General features: G+C 41.5%; 1 protein-coding gene across 1 annotated transcript in view; it reads left to right on the top strand.

Moving 5' to 3' along the window:
• Window positions 1–23,251, top strand: part of KIF13B (kinesin family member 13B) — a 208,266-nt gene that overhangs the window by 132,540 nt on the left and 52,475 nt on the right. Inside the window, exons 20-29 of the mRNA XM_074947418.1 lie at window positions 3,169–3,318; window positions 3,917–4,045; window positions 8,468–8,638; window positions 11,964–12,121; window positions 13,875–14,007; window positions 15,395–15,541; window positions 18,271–18,300; window positions 19,833–19,932; window positions 20,316–20,442; window positions 22,067–22,122. Of these exons, the coding sequence (XP_074803519.1) occupies window positions 3,169–3,318; window positions 3,917–4,045; window positions 8,468–8,638; window positions 11,964–12,121; window positions 13,875–14,007; window positions 15,395–15,541; window positions 18,271–18,300; window positions 19,833–19,932; window positions 20,316–20,442; window positions 22,067–22,122 (1,201 nt within the window). The remainder of the gene's footprint in view (window positions 1–3,168; window positions 3,319–3,916; window positions 4,046–8,467; window positions 8,639–11,963; window positions 12,122–13,874; window positions 14,008–15,394; window positions 15,542–18,270; window positions 18,301–19,832; window positions 19,933–20,315; window positions 20,443–22,066; window positions 22,123–23,251) is intronic.

Raw genomic sequence — 23,251 nt, 5'->3', positions numbered from 1 at the left:
GGAGGGTTGGCAAAAAGTTGCCACTTATCTTGAAACCTTGCTTATTTCTAGTACTGAACAGAGACTCTGAAAGTTCTTTAATATTTCGTTAACCTGCTGTATCTTATCAATTTCATATTTCTTTCCACTTGTGATTTGACAGTGGATCCTAGAAGAACTAGGATTACAAGGAGAGAAGCTAAGCAGAGAGAACAAGAGTTGTGCTCCTGGTCAACTTTTGAATAGTGTGAATTTAAAATGGTTAATATAACCTGGCTGAAGATAGGCTCCAAATTTATCTTACTGTAAGCCCTGGTCTACACTACAAAATTACTTTGATATAACTACATTGCTCAGGGGTGTGAATAATCCACACCGCTGAACGAGATAGTTATACCAATCCTATGCATCGGTGTAGACAGCACTATGTCAGTGGGCACATAGCTACCGTCTTTCGTGGAGTTGGAATTATTAAGCCTACGGGAGACCTCTCTCCCATCAACTTAGAGCATCTTCACCTGAAGCGGTACAGCAGCACAGCTGCAGATTTGGACTGTAGACTTGCCCTGACAGTTACCGTGGTGGTTCGGATCACTCTGCTCAATTTTAATTTCTTGCCTATGTCAGACACTCTAGAGGAGGGTTTCAGAGTAGCAGCCGTGTTAGTCTGTAACCGCAAAAAGGAAAGGAGTACTTGTGGCACCTTAGAGACTAACAAATTTATTTGAGCGTAAGCTTTCGTGAGCTACAGCTCACTTCATCGGATGCAGTATAAGGCATGTGGATCAGCAAACTATAGGATAGTTTTTTCTACTGTAATAGTACGTATAAACCTAGCCATCCTTAAAAGTTTTGTTTGCCTCTTTTCCCGCTAGAGTGGAAGAAAGTTTGTCAATTAGATTTTGTTTAAAGCAGTAGTACAGTGGGGAGATTTTATATACACAGAGAACATGAAACAATGCGTGTTACCATACACACTGTAATGAGAGTGATCAGGTAAGGTGAGCTGTTACCAGCAGGAGTCAGCGTTTACAGGCCTAAATTGTGGGAAAGCAGCATCAGTTGCCCCATAACCTCAGCCGTACAGAACACAATGCCATCCACAGCCTCAGAAACAACTCTGACACCATAATCAAAAAGGCTGACAAAGGAGGTGCTGTCGTCATCATGAATAAGTCGGAATATGAACAAGAGGCTGCTAGGCAGCTCTCCAACACCACATTCTACAAGCCATTACCCTCTGATCCCACTGAGGGTTACCAGAAGAAACTACACCATCTGCTCAAGAAACTCCCTGAAAAAGCACAAGAACAAACCCCACAGACACACCCCTAGAACCCCAAGCAGGGGTATTCTATCTGCTCCCCAAGATCCATAAATCTGGAAATCCTGGACGCCCCATCATCTCAGACATTGGCACCCTGACAGCAGGATTGTCTGGCTATGTAGACTCCCTCCTCAGGCCCTACGCTACCAGCACTCCTAGCTATCTTTGAGACACCACTGACTTCCTGAGGAAACTACAATCCGTCGGTGATCTTCCTGAAAACACCATCCTAGCCACTATGGATGTAGAAGACCACTACACCAACATTCCACACAGAGATGGACTACAAGCTGTCAGGAACAGTATGCCAACATTTTTATGGCTGACTTAGAACAACGCTTCCTCAGCTCTCGTCCCCTAATGCCCCTACTCTACTTGCGCTACATTGATGACATCTTCCATCATCTGGACCCATGGAAAAGAAGCCCTTGAGGAATTCCACCGTGATTTCAACAATTTCCATCTCACCATCAACCTCAGCCTGGACCAATCCACACAAGAGATCCACTTCCTGGACACTACGGTGCTACTAAGTGATGGCCACAAAACCACAGCCCTACACCTACTGACTGCTATACTTGCCTCCAGCTGTCATCCAGACCACTCCACACGGTCCATTGTCTACAGCCAAGCTCTACAATACAACCGCATTTGCTCCAACCCCTCAGACAGAGACAAACACCTACAAGATCTCTATCAAGCATTCTTACAGCTACACTACCCATCTGCTGAAGTGAAGAAACAGATTGACAGAGCCAGAACAGTACCCAGAAGTCACCTACTACACGACAGGCCCAACAAAGAAAATAACAGAATGCCACTAGCCGTCACCTTCAGCCCCCAACTAAAACCTCTCCAGTGCATCATCAGGGATCTACAACCTATCCTGAAGGATGACCCATCACTCTCACAGATCTTGGGAGACAGGCCAGTCCTTGCCTACAGACAGCCCCCCAACCTGAAGCAAATACCAGCAACCACACAACAGAACCACTAACCCAGGAACCTATCCTTGCAACAAAGCCCGTGGCCAACTGTGTCCACATATCTATTCAGGGGACACCATCATAGGGCCTAATGACTTCAGCCACACTATCAGAGGCTCGTTCACCTGCACATCTACCTATATGAGATATGCCATCATGTGCCAGCAATGCCCCTCTGCCATGTACATTGGCCAAACCGGACAGTCTCTACGTAAAAGAATAAATGGACACAAATCAGACGTCAAGAATTATAACGTTCAAAAACCAGTCGGAGAACACTTCAGTCTCTCTGGTCACTCGATTACAGACCTAAGAGTGGCAATTCTTCAACAAAAAAACCTCAAAAACAGACTCCGAGAGACTGCTGAATTGGAATTAATTTGCAAACTGGACACCATTAACTTAGGCTTGAATAAAGACTGGGAGTGGATGTGTCATTACACAAAGTAAAACTATTTCCCCATGTTTATTTCCCCCGTCCCCCCTACTGTTCCTCACATGTTCTTGTCAACTGCTGGAAATGGCCTACCTTGATTATCACTACAAAAGGTTTTTTCTCTCCCCTGCTGGTAATAGCTCACCTTACCTGATCACTCTTGTTACAGTGTGTATGGTAACACCCATTGTTTCATGTTCTCTGTGTATATAAAATCTCTCCACTGTATTTTCCACTGAATGCATCCGATGAAGGGAGCTGTAGCTCACGAAAGCTTATGCTCAAATAAATTTGTTAGTCTCTAAGGTGCCACAAGTACGCCTTTCCTTTTTACTCTAGAGGAAGAGAACAAAAACCTGTGAAACCTCGCCAGTTCATCAGTGCTGTGAAAATGACATATTATCAACTTAGTTTTTACATTATTTTGAATTTGATTCAAGTTAACTAGGTCTTACTTCAGACGAGCTGATCCATTCTATGATGAACAAGAAAACCATAGTCTCATCGGAGTGGCCAATGTTTTTCTTGAGTCCCTGTTTTATGATGTGAAGCTGCAATATGCTGTTCCTATCATCAATCAGAAGGGAGAGGTTTGTCATTCCTATACATCATAATTTTTAGCTGATTAATGGAAGTCATTAGGGCTTTTCAGTATTGTACGAAAGGTGCTCCCCAGCCACTGGCACATGTTACTAATGATATTTCAGGATCGAGTGGCTAGTCCTTTACCTTCTCCCTCCTCCCTCTGGTATCTTAATGATGCACCTGTGTGTTACTTGGGCAGCTACAAACCCCAGTCTCATAATAATGATGGATATGAAGTCATGTAAGCTCCAGTTCCAGGTAGAGCTGTCATAAATGAATGGGAGGCAATTGGGTACAGCCAAAGTAATACCTTGCTAATGGTAATGCTCAGAGGTCCCAAATGGGATTGAGGCTCCACTGTGGTAGGTTCTGTACAAGCTCATAAGAAGACTGTCCTTTCCGCAAAGAGCTTGCAGTCTAAAACAAGATAAGTGAATGGGACAAAACAATAGAAGGGAAGCAGAGGAGGGAGGAAGAGGTCCCATAGTGACAGATTAGGTATTCTCATAACATAGCAGTGCATTAGCATAGCTACCTGAAAAGGTTAGAAACCATCGTTTGGTGACATCTGATAATCTTTCCCACCTACCTTTTTTTCATTAGGTGTCAGGTCGTCTTCATGTTGAAGTGGTGCGAGTGAGTGGAGCGATTGGGGAGAGAATCGTAGGAGGTGATGATTGCACAGACTGTTCAAGAGAGAACGACATACAGGAGAACAAACTAGTTTGTATGGTGAGTTCTAGACGCATTCAATAAACGCTATTGTCACATCCTCAATACTGAGCCAACTTCTTCCTTTCTGTTACTACCCAAGTGTAAAAAACGTGATTAAATGTTTGTGGTGCATTAGCTTCCATGTTAGTGGTAAATTACACTGTATCTCCTTTTGTTTACCACCTATGTTCAGTTATACTATCATTATCTTAGCTTGTGAATTGTTCAGTTTATACAGCCTATTTGAAAGCATCTTGGTGTTTCAAGATTTAAAGAAAACAAATAGCTATGAATGCTCAGTGCTGTGTGCAGTGTAGTACGCTGGTTGTATTTTTCATGAGCTTGCTTAATACCTTGGGGTTCATAATTGGCTCTGAAATATCTGTCTTGTCTCCTCTCAAAGAATTTCAGTTTCTGAATGGTGGAAATAATGCAAGAAGACTGAATCTTGTGATCCTTTGGTCCCATAATGGCATTTATTAAAAATCAAAACAAAAATCCCAAGATTTACCCTCAAACATTTTTATCACCCTTATTTGGGGCCGTAATAAAACCAAATGTGGAGTCCTTTTCTTAGTAAATAATTCTTTTATTCAACCAAAAGAAAGATTTTGAGTCTAATAACCCTGATTTTTTGCATGTATATATGGGAAAGGTGTGGGAGGAGGGAACCTGTTCTCTTGTGCATGGTCGAGGTGGGATGGGAGGGAAAGCATGTTGGATGCCCAGCAGAGGGAGCTAAGTATGCAACAGCTCTATATGGTGTGTGTGTGTGCAAATGGAAGGCACTGGTGGCCACTAGCATGTCATGATACATGCAAATTACATGATCCAGAAATTAGGAAGCTACAATTATCTAGAGAATCCTAATTCAGTTGAACTTGGTTCTACTAGTAAAAAGGGAAACTTGCTTTGCAAAATATTACAACCTGTTTAAAAAAATGGATTGTACATTTAGAATAGAATATGACTCTGAAGATAAGGTTCCACTGGGCCTTGGTAAAACATGCAAAACAGTTCATAGAATATCATAGAATAGAATATCAGGGTTGGAAGAGACCTCAGGAGGTCATCTAGTCCAACCCCCTGCTCCAAACAAGACACATCCCCAACTAAATCATCCCAGCCAGGGCTCTGTCAAGCCTGACCTTAAAAACTCCTAAGGAAGGAGATTCCACCACCTCCCTAGGTAACCCATTCCAGTGCTTCACCACCCTCCTAGTAAAAAAGTTTTTTTCCTAATATCCAACCTAAACCTCCCCCACTGCAAGTTCAAGAGAGGTGGCAGTTTTTCAAAGACACATTATTAGGGACACAAGAGCAAACTATCCCACTGCGTAGGAAAGAAGGAAAGTATGGCAAGAGACCACCCTGGCTTAACCAGGAGATCATTAATGATCTGAAACTCAAAAAAGAACCCTATAAAAAGTAGAAACTAGGTCAAATTACAAAGAATGAAAAAAACAAATAAGTTTGTAGGGACAAAATTAGAAAGGCTAAGGCACAAAACGAGACTAAACTAGCTAGAGACGTAAAGGGTAACAAGAAAACATTCTACAAATACATTAGAAGCAAGAGGAAGTCCAAGGACAAAGTAGTTCCGTTACTTAGTGAAGGGGGAAAAACAATAACTGAAAATGTGGAAATGGCAGAAGCGTTAAATGACTTTTTTGTTTCAGTTTTCACCAAGAAGGTTAGTAGCAGTTGGACATCTAACATAGTGAATGCCAGTGAAAGTGAGGTAGGATCAGAGGCTAAAATAGGGAAAGAAAAAGTTAACAATTACTTAGTCAAGTTAGAGGTCTTCAAATCACCAGGATGTGATGAAATACATCTTAGAATACTCAAGGAGCTGACTGAGGGAGGTATGTGAGCCATTAGCAATTATCTTCAAAAAGTCATGGAAGAGGGCGAGATTCCAGAGGATTGGAAAACGGTAAATATAGTGCCCAGCAAAAAAAGGGGAATAAGGACAACCCGGGGAATTACAGACCAGTCAGCATAACTTCAGTACCCGGAAAGATAAGGGAGCAAATAATTAAGTAATCAATTTGCAAATACCTGGAGGATAATAAGGTGATAAATAACAGTCAGCATAGATTTGTCAAGAACAATCAAACCAACCTGATAGCTTTCTTTGACAGGGTAACAAGCCTTGTGAATAGGGGAGAAGCTGTAGATGCGGTGTATCTTGACTTTAGTAAGGCTTTTGATACTGTCTCACATGACCTTCTCATAAACAAACTAGTGAAATACAACCTAGATGGGGCTACTATAAGGTGGGTGCATAACTGGTTGGAAAATGGTTCCCAGAGAGTAGTTATCAGTGGTTCACAGTCATGCTGGAAGTGCATAACAAGTGGGGTCCCTCAGGGATCAGTTCTGGGTCCGGTTTTGTTCAATATCTTCATCAGTGATTTAGATAATGGCATAGAGTACACTTATAAAGTTTGCGAACAAGCTGGGAGGGGTTGCAAGTGCTTTGGAGGATATGATTATAATTAAAAATGATCAGGACAAACTGGAGAAATGGTCTGAACTAAATAGGATGAAATTCAATAAGGACAAATGTAAAGTACTCCACTTAGGAAAGAACAATCAGTGCACACATACAAAATGGGAAATGACTGCCAAGGAAGTAGTACTGCAGAAAGGAATCTGGGGATCATAGCAGATCTCAAGCGAAATATAAGTCAACAGTGTAACACTATTGCAAGAAAGCAAACGTCATTCTGGGATGTATTAGCAGGCATGTAAGCAACGCACAAGAAGTAATTCTTCCACCCTCCCTCACGCTGATTAGGCCTCAACTGGAGTATTGTGTCTAGAAATCATGACCTATGAGGGAAGATTGGAAAAAATTGGGTTTGTTTAGTCTGGAGAAGAGAAGACTGAGAGGGGACATCATAACAGTTTTCAAGCACACAAAAGGTTGTTACAAGGAGGAAGGGGAAAAATTGTTCTCCTTAACCTCTGATGATAGGTCAGGAAGCAATGGTCTTAAATTGCAGCAAGGGTGATTTAGGCTGGACATTAGGGAAAAACTTCCGAACTGTCAGGGTAGTTAAGCACTGGAATAAATTGCCTAGGAAGGTTGTGGAATCTGAGTCATTAGAGATTTTTAAGGACAGGTTAGACAAACACCTGACAGGGATGGTCTAGATCAGAGGTGGGCAAACTACAGCCCGTGGGACTATGCTTCCCGGCCTTTGAGCTCCCATCCCTTCCTGCACACCCTCAGTTCGCCTTGCCGCCAGTGCTCTGGGCGGCAGGGCTGCGAGCTCCTGCCGGGCAGTGAGGCTGCAAGAGCTCCTGGTGTAGTGTATTAAATTGCTCCCCGAAAGAATGTGCTACTTATGGTGTACTACTTAAGGTTGCCAGTCCTGGTGCTCTGAGCAGCATGGTAAAGGGCAGGGGGTCCTGAAGGGCAGTCAGGGGACAGGGAGCAGGGGGCGGTTGGAAAGGTATGGGAGTCCTGGGGGGCCTGTCAGCAGGCGGGGGTGTGGATAGGCTTTGGGGCAGTCAGGGGACAGGGAGCGGGTGGGGTCCTGGGGCGGCGGTTAGGGGCGGGGGCTCCTGGGAGGGAGTAGTCAGGGGACAAGGCGCAGGGAGGGTTGGATGGGGCGGGGTTTCTGAGGGGGTCAGTCCAGGGGCGGGAAGTGGGAGGGGGCGGATAGGGGGTGGGGACGGGGACCAGGCTGTTTAGGTCTACCCCCTACCCAGCCCTCCATACAATTTCAGAACCCCGATGTGGCCCTCAGGCCAAAAAGTTTGCCCACCCCTGGTCTAGATAATACTTAGTGCTGCCTTCAGTGCAGGCCACTGGACTAGATGACCTATCAAGGTCCTTTCCAATCCTGTGATTATATGAGTTCTTGGGTGGGCATGGCTTTTTACTTCATGCTCTTCCTAGCATCCTACAAGCAGTTGTGCTGGAATAATTTGTATTGTAGGGATGCTGAGAGCCATTGACCAAACTGTAAACCATAGAATCATAGAATCATAGAATCATCCATGTATATAATGGAAAACATTTCAAGCCAGGGGTGCGGCAGAACCCCCAGCAGCCCTAGTTCTAGCACCTATACCTAGAAATAGGGCAAGAATTACTTTAGCAGGGTGTTTGTAGAACAAAGGAAGTTTTCAGAAAACCTATGACCCTTCTTTTTGCTCCCAAAAGTCAGTTGTTCAATGACACCTAGTGGTGACTTCCAGCTGGTTCAGCCAAAGCATTTTATCTACAAATATTTCAAGGCAGACAAGTCTTCTTTTATCAAGACATTTGTGTTAAAGTAACTGTTTAATAATTTTTAGCCTCCCAGTTGAGCAAGAAGATGTTCTTTTAACAAACTGACTTTCTTTTGTGTTATGCTTGACTGTTTCCATTAAAATTGTTTACTGATTTAAAACATGCTTTTCTCTGCTTTTTCCTTCCTCTAGATTAAAATACTTCAGGCTACCGGTTTGCCTCAGCATCTTTCCAACTTTGTGTTCTGCAAATACACTTTCTGGGATCAGCTGGAGCCAGTTACAGTTGCCCCTGAGATGGACCCCTCTTTATCTCCCATCAGCAAGGAGCCACAGTGTATGGTTGTCTTCGATCACTGCAATGTAATTTTTGTTTTATTTATGATTGCAATTACAGACAGGCAAAGCAAGATAGTTAAATTAGTCTGCCACTGGTCTAGTCAGTTTCTTTACTAAACTTTAAATCATTACAGTAGAACCTCTTAGTTAGGAACACCTCAGGAATGGAGGTTGTTTGTAACTCTGAAATGTTCGTAACTCTGAACAAAACATTAGGGTTGTTCTTTCAAAAGGTTACAACTGAACATTGACTTAATACAGCTTTGAAACTTTATTATGCAGAAGAAAAATGCTGCTTTTAACCATCTTACTTTAAGTGAAACAAGCACAAAAACAGTTTCTTCACCTTGTCAAATCATTTTTAAGCTTTCCCTTTATTTTTTTTAGTACTTTACATTTAACGCAGTACTGGACTGTATTTGCTTTTTTTTTTTTTTCCTCTCTGCTGCTGCCTGATTGCGTACTTCTGGTTCCAAATGAGGTGTGTGACAGATCGTTTAGTTCCTAACTCTGAGATTATACTATATGGTCATTTATAGTAACTTAATACAGTCACTGAATTTGTAGTCTTTCACCTGCAAGCTGTTTTATAAGCACCGTTTACTCTACCAAAAACATCACGTAGAACAATAAAATGAACTAATAATAAAGGAAAATAGAAGAGACTGTATGAGAGATGTGCAAGAGATCAGACTAGATGATTATGATGGTCTCTTCTGGCCTTAATGTCTGAAAGTTTGTGTGTTTGAGTTTGCCTGTCTGGAATGAGTTCAGGCCTCTTCAATTCAGGGTCTCTTCAATTCCCATCCTGGCCCTTCCACTGATTTACTGTGGCACTGGGCAAGTTACTTAACTTCTCTTAGTTTCCCTGGCTGTAACATGGAAGGATTTTGTGAGGACTGGTTAACATTTGTAAAGTGGTTTGAGGAAGGATGTTCTTTTGGTTTACGGCACTGGACTGAGATTTGGGCATTTGAGTTCAATTCTCAGCTCTGCCACGGACTCCCTCTGTCAGTTTGGGCAATTGGTTCTCAACCTATTTACCATTGTGGGCCGCATTAATGTGTTACCTGGGCCGCAGGTTGAGAACCACAGCACGCCTTCCCAACCCCCCCCCCCCCCCCCCCCCGACCGCAATGCCCAGCACCTCCTGCCCAGAGACCCCTCCACAGAATAGGGCCAGGAGCAGAGCCCTGGGCAGGGGGCAGGGTGGCAGCTCCAACCCTGGACCCAGCTGTGAGGTAGGGCAGCCAGGCGGCAGCCCAGAGCCACAGCCGTGGACCCTTGCCATGTGGGGCCGGCCAGTGACCCTGACCCCACTGCGCGGGCCTTGCAGCCTTAGCACACAGCTAGTCCGCAGCTGTGTGCTAATTGGGCTGCATGCAGGCCATGGGTTGAGAACCGCTAGGTAAGTCAGATAATTTCTCTGCCTGGCTTCTGCATCTGAAAAATAGGGGTAATAACGCTTCCTTTCTCACACCTTCTTTGTCTTATTAATTTAGAATTTAAGCTCTTGGGGTCAGGGACTGGTTTACTACATGTACATGTAGCATCTAGTACAATAGGCTCCAACCTCTTCTGTAGGTTCTAGGTGCTTCACTAGGTGCTACCATATACAAATAGTTTGACCAGGGAAAGCACTAGAGAAGTGCCAAGTATTCATTTTTACCATATGCAGAAACTGAATGCAATTTGCAGGTAGAAGTTGGTACAAAAATCAGGACACATCAGCCTAGTGCTTCTGAGTGGAGAACCTTAAATGCCAGTGTCAAAAGCCTTTGATTTATGCAAAAAAAGCAGTCAGTGAAATAATAGACTTGGATGAATGGGATTATGTAGCTTGCCTGATCTAGAGTTCAACTTATGTAGTGTATCAAACTAGTTAAGTCGTCAAACTGGGAAAGAGCCCTCTTGTACTAAGTGCTTTGCCATAAATATGTCCATTGATGAGCTCCTTTGTGAGAAGAGAGTAGCATGCAGAGTGAAAGCAAAAAGTCACCTCCAAAAGCATGTGTAGAATGGGGGGTTATTAATTTAGAAGGAATCTATGAGCGCACAGAATTAAAGGTGTTAACTGACCCTGTAACTGTCCAACAGTAAACAGTTTTAAATGAGTTTTGGGGTTTGGTATACAGAGACCGCAGCCTACTTAATACGTTGGCAAACACATAATTAAAAATCTTTTTAACCTTTTATTGAAGGTACAGTGGGAAAAAAGGGGGAAACGGTTAAAGCATTTGAAATGTTAAGTATTAAATAAGGCTTTCATCTTAACATCTCTTGTTCACTGTCCCTTAAGTTGGAGAGAGTTCTCAAATAACCCCCACCAAGTTTTGTAAGACTCTTAGTTGGTAACTGTCCTTTTCAGGGAAAAAAGAAGTTAGTTGAGATGTCATTGCTGTTAAAATCCAATCCTGTTTCCTAAAAGACCCAACAAGACAGCAGACACATGCCTCACTTGCAACCTCTCTGCTGGAAAAACATAGACACAGCACACGATCTTATCAGCCACTCTGAGACCTGGCAATCTTGTATCAGCACTGGGCTATTTAGGGCATTGCATTTAGCTGCCTTTCTGGTAACGGGTTTACAGCAAAGTATACAGTTTTGGCCAGCTAAGCCAGACTCTTATTAGACAAAAGAAAGAGAGAGGAAAAAAGTAATAAGGTAGAGAAGAAAAAGAATACATTGAGAGGGAGGAGACAAAATCTCATATTCCATGTGGTGTTTGGGATGTAGTTGGACCTGGTGGGTATGGCAGTGTCATCTGGATCCCTCTCTGGCCCAGACTGGTCAAGACATCTTTCAGGATTAGGATGACGAAGGCACAGAGGTATCACTCCGGACCCTAGGGCCCTGGGAAACAGAGTGGGCATCAGTTGTGGTGATGAAGCTTGCTCCTTCCCCTTCTCTTCTCTTTCAGTCAGCCAGCATTGCAGTAGTTAGCTTTGCCTTCCAGCCTCTTTTTGAGGCCCCTAAAGGGACTGATGGATGGAACAGCCTATCCCCTCATTATTTTTGTTCACCAATTGGGCCTAATTTCTAACGCAACAGTTTTGGTCTGTTGACTTCTGGTTGCGCACTTTTCTTGCTTACAAGTCGGGACCTTAGCACAGTCCTTGATTTATATCAGTAGGCTGTTTTGTTTGGACTAATGCAGTGTTTCTGTTGCCCTTATGCACCTTTCCCCATCAACATTTATTGTTGAAGGTTATTGTGACGTTTTGTGAACTTTCACTCACTTTTCACAGTTGAGTTCGCTATTAGGGTAAATTGGTAGGTCCAATTATCACAATAGTTAACAACTTACTCTTTTTAATGTTTAACTAGTTTTGTCATTTCCACATAGGAGTTTTCTGTAAATATTTCTGAAGACTTCATGGAGCATCTTTCTGAAGGGGCTTTGGCAATTGAAGTGTATGGACACAAGCAAAGCGATCCTCGCAAAAACTCAGCCGTGTGGGATTTGGGAATAATTCAAGCCAAAACGCGAAGCCTTCGTGACAGGTAACTGCAAGGAGCAAACTCCTACCACACAGTTTAAAATCCAGCCTCCCAGGCCCGGTCATTTTTTCTGGATTCTAGAGTGGGTTGGGGACCAGCAGTCAAATCCTGGGTTGAGTAGAAATGAATCTGCTGTTCGGATCTTTGTAACCCTCTGTGCTCACTGCAAAACTATCACACAGGTTGGTAATGTAGGTAAAAATTATTGATAAATGCTCATTCATATTGTTTTGATTTAAAAGAAGAAAAACCTGAGGAATAAGACTGGATAATGTCCATATTATTTAGGCAACACCATAAATGTATGTGTGGTTCTTTACAAAGAAACAAACGATAGTGGGGCTGAGTTAACTGTAACTCTGAAATCAATGGACGGGAGAATTTCTTTGGTTACCTACCGACGTATTGGAGATCAGTCCATGTCATGAAGCGTTTACAATCTAAGGACCTGCTCCCGCTTTCATTGGAGACAACTGTGGTTTTGCCATTGACTTTAGTGGGAACAGAATAGGACTGTACGTTAAGACATGACATGGGAAGGCAACAAACACTGGGAAAAATAAGGAGAAGGGAGAACCGACATGGGGATTACAAAATTTCCTACTTCCAAAATTCAAGTTGATGGGACGAGCCCTTTTGCACATTGCCCTGTTCTTGATTTTTAATGGGGCAATTAACAAAGCCTTTGTAAGCTGGCCCATTTAGTTTTGATAGGTGTTCTTGATGGACAAGAGACTATCCCTCCTGACTAGGTTCACAGTTTCAGAGCAAACTTTTTTTTAGTTACAAAGCAAAAACTTAAATATTACCTTATAGCATGTGATAAAGAAATTTTAAATGAGATTAATGTATGCTGCAATTTCCAAGCATGTCATTTCATAAAGTCTAAACCAGTGGTTCTCAACCTATTTACCACTGTGGGCCACATATGCTGCTCTCTGTGTGTTATGTGGGCCGCATCCGCATCCATATATATATTATTTGTGTGGCCCTGAGGATGTCACATGGGCCGCAGCTGTGTGCCGATTGGGCCGCGAGTTGAGACCCATTGGTCTAAACACATGGTTATAAATCCAGTACTCATCTTTACTAACACTCAGATGAACCAAAATGGTTTCCAGCAATGAATTTGTCAGTGCTGGCCTGAGGCCTAGAGCCTTGGCAAGAGCTGGAACCTGATCTGCCAGTGTCACACATGGGTCGTGCAGAATAAGTTTGTTCTTTTCAGTTTAGGGTTTTCAAAGAAGGAAGGACTAATTTTATAGGCTTTGTGGAAGAAGTGCATTTTAGGGGTAAACTTGAGGGAAGAGAGGATGTTAGTGATGGAGAAAGTGAGGATGGGTGCCACATGAAACCAGAATATCCTTAATTCTGCCCTCGGTAATGCTGGTTCAACTGCATTGAAGTCAGTGGGATTAGATGGGTATAACAGAGAGCAGAATTTGACCTTGATGTTTAATTGGCACTCGTTCTGATATGAAACTAGTATGAAGAGGTCTTGTGTCTACAAAAGTTCTAGGCCAAAATGTCATCACTAGTTGTTAGCTCAGAAGTAGCAACGGGTAACTAAAAACCTTTTTCTGGCATAAATGACACTTGATGAAAAGTATCTCCCCTTCCCCTGCCTGTGATCTTTGCAAATACTGAGCAGAGTCATGTAGCTTGGCTCAGCAATTTAAAAAAAAAAAAAAAAAAAACGCAAGAGAGAAGAGGGGGAAAAAGTAAATTGTGAAATGGTATTTGGCATGTTTTCCAGATGGAGTGAGGTAACCCGAAAAGTGGAGCTCTGGGTTCAGATTCTGGAACTTAATGAGAATGGGGAGTACTGTCCAGTTGAGGTGATTCCCGCCAAGGACGTAAACACTGGTGGCATCTTTCAGCTCAGACAGGTAAGATGGCAGCTGCAGGAGTCATAGAATCATAGAAGGTTAGGGTTGGAAGGGACCTCAGGAGGTCATCTAGTCCAACCCCCTGCTTGAAGCAGGACCAATCCCCAGTTTTTGCCCCAGATCCCTAAATGGCCCCCTCAAGGATTGAACTCACAACCCTGGGTTTAGCAGGTCAATGCTCAAACTACTGAGCTATCCCTCCCCCCATCATCTGTGAAAGGAGACCGGCTTTAACATTCTGAAGGAGCAGGGAATCTTGTATGTTGTACAAGTTCATAGAGTTTTAATAGTGGTCTTATGACAAAGGAACCATCAAGCTTAGGCCCAGTATTCAATCAGCTTTAAAGCAGTTACAGTCTAGAGGGAAATACATTGGATACCTTTTACATTTTGAGATCCTCTATTATCCATCAAACAGGCACCGTGTGGGTAACAGCAGCAGAAACTTTCTCCACACTCCTCTGCCAGTGTGTTTCCCTTACCTGGAGGGAACCACAGATGCTGGAGGATAGGTCATTCTCTATTGTCTACTTAGTGTTTTGGCCACTGTGCTGAGACTGTCAACTGAGGAACCAGTTGACGGGATATTGTTTAAAGATATGGATACCTGGAAACTGGACTGGATCAAATGCTCAAATCAAACTCCTGTCTCACAGGATGTAGAACAGAAAACAACTTTTAGTTACTATCAGCCCAGGCAGAACTTGATTGAAAACCTGATGCCAAAGTTCCCATTATCTTACTGCTAATCCTCTTAGCCAGCTACTCCCCTGTTCTCTGGTTCCTGCACATTTAATATTTTAAAATATAGTCCACTGGTCAGAGAACTCTATAAAATTAGTATCTGTTAAATACGCACTGTACCTCCTGCGCTCCCAAACTACTATGATTTCCGATTCTGTGGAGTGTACAGCAGGAGCTACCTAGCAAACACTGTTCCTAGAGCTGTGCTGACAACATCAGTGGTGAGGATTTACAATCAGGGAAGCCAGTCTCACAAAAAGTTAATTTCAGCTTCAGTAACATTTGCCAAATTACATTCTCTCCCCTCAAGTGTACAAAGTCAAAACAGATCAGGGGGAAATCCTATGTTCAGTGTGTTTGAGTATTTTTTTTAAACTGTGTCCTTTGAAAAGTTTTCATCAACAGCAAATCGTGGGCTCAGTGAATGTCCCACACTTTCTTGTGGATTTAGACCTTGCAGCAAAAGTGGTAGTTCTACCTAACCAATGTCATGTCTCACATGAGAGCTTGCAGTACCACTTTCTATGTAGTGAACAATCACCAGATTCAAATTTACTATATATAAAGCCACCACCAGTAGAGGTCTCTGTCACTAAGTTTTCACAGTTCAAGACTTAGTTCTTCAAATTGTTCCCTTGTGAAGGGGCAGTCACGGCGAATCCAGGTTGAAGTGAAGTCTGTGCAGGAATCTGGGACCTTGCCTCTAATGGAAGAAGCCCTACTATCTGTTGGAGTTGGCTGTGCTCAAATAAGGCATGTCAAGTCACAAAAAGTTCATGAGACTCATCAGGTAAGTTCCTGTCTCATTAAGAGATCTTTAGCAGGAAGAAAAAATGATCATTCAAAGACTTGCGGATGCACCTGGAAAGCTGCGGAAAACTCTTTTTGGACAAATTCACTTCTGGAGCAACTCCACTGGCTGTAAATTACCTTACTCTGTGTGAAACAGTGACTTCTAAACACTGGTTTGACAATACTCTTTCAGTGAATATGGGTGGGTGAATCCAGATTCTGACTTTCTCCAGGAAATGCTACCAAAAAACCTTTCCTCTTTGCCAAGGACTTCCACCATAATAGGAATGAGACTTGCAATACTAACACACACTTTTGCTTTACCCCCTTCCTCCTCTTTATTTTAAAATAACCCTACTAAATGAATAAAAAGATAACCCCTTTTCAAGAAGAGTGTTTATACACCCTGTCACAGGGTGGCACAAAGAAAAGGAGTACTTGTGGCACCTTAGAGACTAACCAATTTATTTGAGCATAAGCTTTCATGAGCTACAGCTCACTTCATCGGATGTTTCCCCTTGTCCCTATGCCCCGTGCTTGGGCTGGCCAAAAAAGGGGTCTCAGATGCCTCTTGCAGGTGCTTCACCCGTGTTCTTTTATTTACAGTGGCTGTACAGTCCCAATTCCCCCAACACCTGTCCCCACTCCGACCCCTCACTGGGTCCTCTGGCCTTTGAGGCTTGTGTCAGTCCTCAGACACAGTGCCTCAACCCTCCTACTTTCCTGCCTGGCTCGCCCCATTCCTGAGCTCTTCCCTGGGTTTATATGCCTTCCCAGTCATCAACCCAGCTGGTTCCACTAGGCTCAGCAGATCACACTGAGCCTGCTCTCATTAGGGCCTGTAGCTGGGCTCTCTGCTAAGGGTCCTGGCCTATACACCCGGCCACCCTACAGGGAAGCCAGCTCTTTAGCAGGGCACCCAAATTTTTATACCTCTGCCCTGCGACATACCCCAAAAAGTTAGAAAAGCCAGACACTCAATGAAGTCTGCTAGGAACTTTGTTTTTGATAATTGATTTTACTTGGAAGACAGTTGGATACAACAGCCATGGGCAGCAGTATCAAACCCTAAGAAATTATAATGTATCAATGGGGACTGTACTTAAATAATGGCTAATTTGATTTTGGAAAAGTTTAAAATTAAAGGAGCAAAACTTCAGTTACTTATTTTGAGTTTTAGGAGAGCAGAGATGTATGTTGCTTTTGCATTTTAAAATCACCCTAACGCCCCTTGTCATCAGTTGGAAGTTCAGTGTGGGTAGGAATGAATGAATGGGCTTGTGACATAGCAGCTGCCTCAGTTTCCCCACTGTGGTTGAATGTCTCTTCACAGTGGTCCTCCAGCTCCCAGCAATGTTGGTTGACTTAATGCTTCAGCTAAACTTTACTGCAGGAGAGTCTTCTTTCACTTCTTTGTCCCATAACTAAACTGAGCAGGCTCCCAAATCTATCTCAAAGCTCAACACTGGGGCGACAGCTAACAAGGCAGAGGTGGTCTGAGCCTAACTCCCTTAAAAAGCCACTCCATCCTGTGACCAGGCCTTAAAGCTTTTAGTTTTACAATTTTTTTGAAAGCTATAATCCACAAAATTAAATAACCTTTTTTATTAAAGTGACATAACCATCTACTTTGAACTTCTGGGTTCTTGGTCTACATATCTGCAACTCTAGTTTATTTATCTTTCATGTATATCAAATTTTCTAAAGACCTTGAAACTAATAAAACGTATGCCTTTTTAATTTTAACTTTCACATACATAAAATTTGCTTTTGTTACTTAACTCATCACTGGAGTTCCCCATTATCCCTTAAGTAGCTAGATAAATATTTACCCAATGAGACTGTAAGTATAGGAATGAATTTCCAAAAAATTTTTGGAAATCCTTTGCTTTTTTTCTTTTTCTTCATTCAGTGAATGGTGCTTTGTGTCTCACTCCTGATTGCCATCGTGATGGTACTTTCTAGCAAGGGGCCCAGTTTGATGTAGGTCATTTTGATGAAAGGTTCTGTGTCCCATCAGAAAGGACTGAAAATCAAAGTGTCAGAGCTTTTGTGGGGTGACTGCTACTGTGACTTTTGTTTTAACTTTTTGGTTTAAGAATGGGTTTAATATGTTAACATTTTCCCCCACTAAATGGCTTGCCTTTAAAGCTTGCCTTAAAACTAACCTTTTGTCAGACTTTGGTTTCCCATGCTTGCTATAACAATTCCTACCTCTTACTAAAAAGGCAGTAGGTTCTCTCTTTAGTCCTATCATGTATCCATCAGAATGGACAGATTGCAAGTGCCTTTTCCCTGTAATTATTCGTTCTTATTTAAACCACTCAAGTGTTTTGGCAGTCACTTCTTGGCAATTAGATGTAGTGATTAGAATCCTTTATTAATGGAGTTTTCCTTTAATTGTTAAGTAAGCTATGAAAATACATTCCAGTTGTTTATACTAAGTGATATAAATCCTCAATTACAATACCCTCCCAAACAAGATTTATAATGGAAAAGTAAGTAGTGAGTGCAAGTGGCACTGCTATTCACTATTAAAACTGTAAAGCTGGTCTACCAGCTTCTGTCCCCAGTGTACTACATTGCTGGACATTTTAATCAGAATTACACATACAGATGGTAATATTTTAACCATAAATATTGCTTTTGCACTTAATGTATTTTCTAGTATAAAAGCATATATGAATGACTTTGATTGGTTTTGTTTTTTTTGTTTTTTTTGCCTAGGAAGGAGAGGATGATATGGACAGTTATCAGGTAAATACAACAACATTTATCTTACTTCAAATATTTATATTTGTAGATCAGATTGCCTGGTCTAATTTTCAATATTAGATAGACATCAACATTGTACATCCCACTATATGAGGCATGAATATCTAAAAAGTCACTATCCCGAAAACTGTAAAATCTTACACACATTTTTACACTATATAATATCTGACCCAGAATTAAGAGGCATTTTTCTCTCTGAAAGAATGGGACACATTAATATATGTTTTCTGAACAAGGCATAGTTACTTTCATTTTATCTATTTTCTGACATGCTTCCCCTCTGTATCTACAGCTGGTGGATTAGGTTTGGCTGTGCTCAGAGCAGTCATAGGTATAATGTTTAAGATGCATAGAAACAAAATATTTTACACTATTTTATGTTATGAACATGGTTTGTATTGGACTTGGGAATAAAATATTGGCTAGTGATCAAAACGGTCCTACTACTCAGGACAGGGATTCTATTCCTAGGACCACCACTCACTGTGACTTTGAGCTAGGTATTTAATATCTGGTTTGACTTCCCCCCTGTAAAATGGGGATATTTTTTTTTAACTTTTTTTTAACTTCACAGAGTTGTTGGTGTGTTATGATACATTGTCATTAAAAGTACACAGGAGTAGGCAAAAAACACATGATGCTCATTGTTGCTGTTACCACTAGCATAAGCATATAAGGATAGCAACAAGAGATCCTGTGTTTAATTTTGTCTTTGGAGGGCTGGAGAGGGTTCTAGGTGCATTTCTACAAGACTATAGATGTTCAAAACCATGCAGGTTATGGTTTGCTTCAATCCTTTTCTCTTGATTGATTAAATGCCTAACGAAGGAGAAGAAATGTGTTAGGGAAGTCTTTGGGGGGTGGTACAATAATAGGATGAAATTAGGCAAGGGGGAATTCACGTGGAATGTCAGGAACAATATCTTACCAAAAATAGCATGGCCCCAATCCGGCATTATCCTCTATGCTACAGCCCACCCATAATGCAGGATTGAATCCTTAGACTGGAAACTCTGTAAGACAAGGACTAGTTCTTACTATGTGTTTGTAAAGCACTTAGGATTAGAGCCCCCATCTGTGCTGATTGTCGTTTCCAGGCCCTGCCGCAATATTAGTGTTAACAATAAAGTGAGGCTGCGGGACAGTCTAAATCCTGTAAATTTCTTATTTCCATGTTTTTGTTGCCTAAATGAGTAGTAGGGAATATAAGATAACTGAGAGAGAGACTTGCCACATCAAGTCAAGACTTGCAAGGGTGGGGCATAGTTCAGTCAGTGGATGTGACTGAATGTGAGGAACAATCCTGTAATAAAGGAGAATAATGGGTAGACTAGATGACTTAATGGAGATCTCTTCCATATCTCATTTCTATAGTTATCAGAGCACTAATTCAGGGGGAAAAGTGGCCAAAAATAAAAAGTATGAGCAGATGGATTGAAAGCTACTTATGTTTTCAAATGGGAAACATTGGTTTTCTTGGATCAGTACTTACACAACTTGCTACATTGACATAGGACAGGGATTTGGAGAGACTGCGTCGGAAATGGCTGAATGTATTGACAAAACGTCAGGAATACCTAGATCAACAGCTGCAAAAACTCGTCAGCAAACCTGGTAGGTGAAACATTATTGGAATGGGAGGGGTGAGGGTGTATATAGGTTTTTTTGTAATGTGTGTGAAATTAAGTAGCAAGGGGAAGGAATAACTGAATCGCTGAAATCGTCCGTTTGGGGAGAATAATGAGAATAAGATTCTGACATGCACTCAAGTCACAAATAGAGAGCTCTATAGAGAAAATCTGTGTATACTTACAGAGTAATAGGTGTTTTTATTGAAACTGCCAGCAGGGTGACTAGATGAGGTGTTTTTTGTTTTGTTTTTTTTATTAAAGTCAGTGGCCCACGAACCTGTGGGTTGAGGCCACCCATACGTATCACGAAAGCTGCAATGGAAAAAATGCTGTCTGTCATTCTTACGGACTGTCCTACTTTTCCAGATAAAACAGAAGATGATGCAGATCGGGAGGCACAACTGTTAGAGATGAGGCTCACTCTTACTGAAGAAAGGAATGCAGTAATGGTTCCTTCTGCTGGCAGTGGGATCCCTGGAGCTCCAGCAGAGTGGTATGAATGTTACTATATGCCACAGTGAATATAAAAATGATGGGCAGCCTGTTCCTGGCTTAGATTGCTGCCATTTTCTGCGTCACCAAATGTGGATTATGTACGTCATATGACAAAAGTGGTTAAATTAGGAGTGTTAGTATGAATTAATTTCTTGGTCTCAATAACTGAAACCCAGAAACACTCCTTAGTAAATGATACTGTTATTGACCAAAATGTAATTATAACCTTTGGGGAAAAAAAATTCATATTTACCATTGCACTTAGCATTTAAAAAAAACAATTAGCTAATATGTTAATTATGTCGTTCCTTCACTTAAAAGGCTGCTCAGTCATAATAAAACTCCAGGAGCAGTGTGCTTCTTGCTTAAGCACAGGGTCTGTTTAGTCAGCAGGTGTTGCACATAATTTTCTAAATATTAAAAACAATAAATTACACTGGACTGAGATAGCCATACTATAGCAGCTGTAGGTAACAACTGCAGTAAAGGATGCAAAACAGTTTCTATTCTAAGCCCCTGTATTCACTTGCTTCTAACTTGGGCTGAAGTTTTCTGTGCTTGGTCTCTACCCAAAGGTAAGCTTTTGGAGGAAAAGCTGATCAGCATTTGAGTTGTTTGGAGAGGGAGCATGGCAGTGAAGAAGGGGACACGATATATTGTGCAGAGTGTGAGAGAACCTCTAACCACACTTGCTAACTAGATCCCGTTTGTTTGGCTTTTAAGTTGAACTTTGTTAAAACCAATGCTTTTGAACCATAGGAAAGTCCTCACTCCTTACAGAGGACTTCTTGTATGCCATCTTTCGAGTTAGAAAGCTGTGAATATTTGAAAACTCCATATTGAGCATGCACAGCAGAAAACAGTGTAGTTGTAAGATACATACTTCAGAAGAAATGTATTGTGAATGCATGTGCATCTAGGAAATGTGCAAAGGCTGATTCAAACAACTTACTAACTTTTTCTAATTTTTTTTCTTACAAAATCTTTCTAAAATGTGTTATAAATATAGGAAATTAAAGGGATAATATAGAATAAAGCATTAAGGTTGCACCTTTAAATCACAACATATCAGGAAATTTGAATGTTAAAATGTAAACAGCAGTGTTAATTTGGACATGTTGCACATATGTACTACTTCCTATTCCTATTTTTCTTTTTGGGTGTTTAACAACCAGCATAATAGTTGTGCAATGTGGGAGAGTTAACCTTGCTTTTGGAACCTTAATATTTGCATTTCTTAACTTTTTGTGACTAACAGTCCAACCTTCAGTTGCATTACTAATGCAGAGGTTTTTGCATTAATATGTGTACATGTCAGTGTAAATAAAGAAACTTTAAATTTGCTAATAGGAGTTTAGAGGCAAGAAAACATTTCTGAAAGCAGAGGTCAAATGTAAGAATTGTGTGGGAACTAGTGTAAAAGTAGTACCAATTTAGTTTGAGTCCCTCTGTACCTGCAGGAGTAAATTAAAATAAAGCCATTTGCCAAGGTTATCACTGGCTTGACCTACAATCGCAGCTGTGCAGAATGTATTATATTGTTGGCTTGTATCGTAAGGTACGTGTGCTGGATAAATCTGCTTCAGTTTAAATGCCACCGTTGTCAATATCTTATGTTTTAGGACTCCAGTGCCTGGTATGGAAACCCATATTCCAGTTGTTTTCCTTGACTTAAATGGTAAGAGAGGACAGAGAGCGTTTTGAAACAAACTTTGTCTAGCCAATAACATTATAGGAACTAAGACGCAAACTAATAAAAAGAACGAATTCTTTGAGTGGCAGGTTTATTAATGTGAAAAGACTATTAGAACTGCATTTATTTCATCCAACGATATTGTTTAATGCTCCAGAATACACAGCAATTACATGCAGAATGAACAATACGTTTTTATACTCCCTGTGTTTTGTAGACCTTAAATAAGTGAAAAGACAGGAAGAAGGGAGATATAAAATAACAAAGGGAATAAAACTTAGAAGCTAACAATAAAAGCCAGTTGTAAATGCGGAATAATCATTCAAAAAGAATGGTTCTAGTGGAGTCCCACAGATCGTTGTTCTTGGCCAGTGCTCTTTAATATCTTTATCAAAGATCTGGAAAAAAAATTGCTGAAAAAGTTTGCATATGACACAAATGAGTGGAATGGTAAGTGAGAGTGTGTGTGTTATGCAGAGTGATCTTTGTCACTTGGTATACTGGGCTCACTTGCCTTTTAATACATCCAGATACAAGGTCATACATATAGGGACAAGGAATGCAGGCCACACCTACGGAATGGGGGACTGTATCCTGGAAAGGAGAGACTCTGAACAGGACTTAAAGGTCCTAGTGGATAACCAGTGGAACGTGAGCTACTAGTGTGATGATGTGGCTAAGAGGAGCTAACATTGTCCTTGGATGTATAAGCATTACTAAGAGTACAGAGGTGGTGTTATCTCTATATACAGCATTGCTGTGACCATTAGTGTGACACTGTGTCCAGTTGGGGTGTCCACACGTTACAAAAATTTGCCGTTATCCTTTTTAAGGGCTCAGAAGAGAGTTACAAGAATGATTCTGGGAAAACTTCCTTATAGCGAGAGACTTCAGAAGCTCAGACTCTTAGCTTGCCAGGGAGAATGTTAGGAAGTTACTTGATCATGGTCTGTAGGTACATGGCAAGACTTCAGATTGTAGAGAGCCCTTTTAATTTAGCTGCAAAGGTAGAAAAAGATCCAGTGTCTAGAAGCTGAAGCTTGATAAACTCAAGACTATAAATATGGCACAGGATTTTCTTTTGTTTACAGTGAGAGGAATTAACCATTGTAAC

The sequence above is a fragment of the Natator depressus genome, chromosome 3 (assembly GCF_965152275.1).
Source record: "Natator depressus isolate rNatDep1 chromosome 3, rNatDep2.hap1, whole genome shotgun sequence".
Lineage (NCBI taxonomy): Eukaryota > Metazoa > Chordata > Testudines > Cheloniidae > Natator > Natator depressus.
This window is presented reverse-complemented; position numbering and strand designations above follow the sequence as displayed.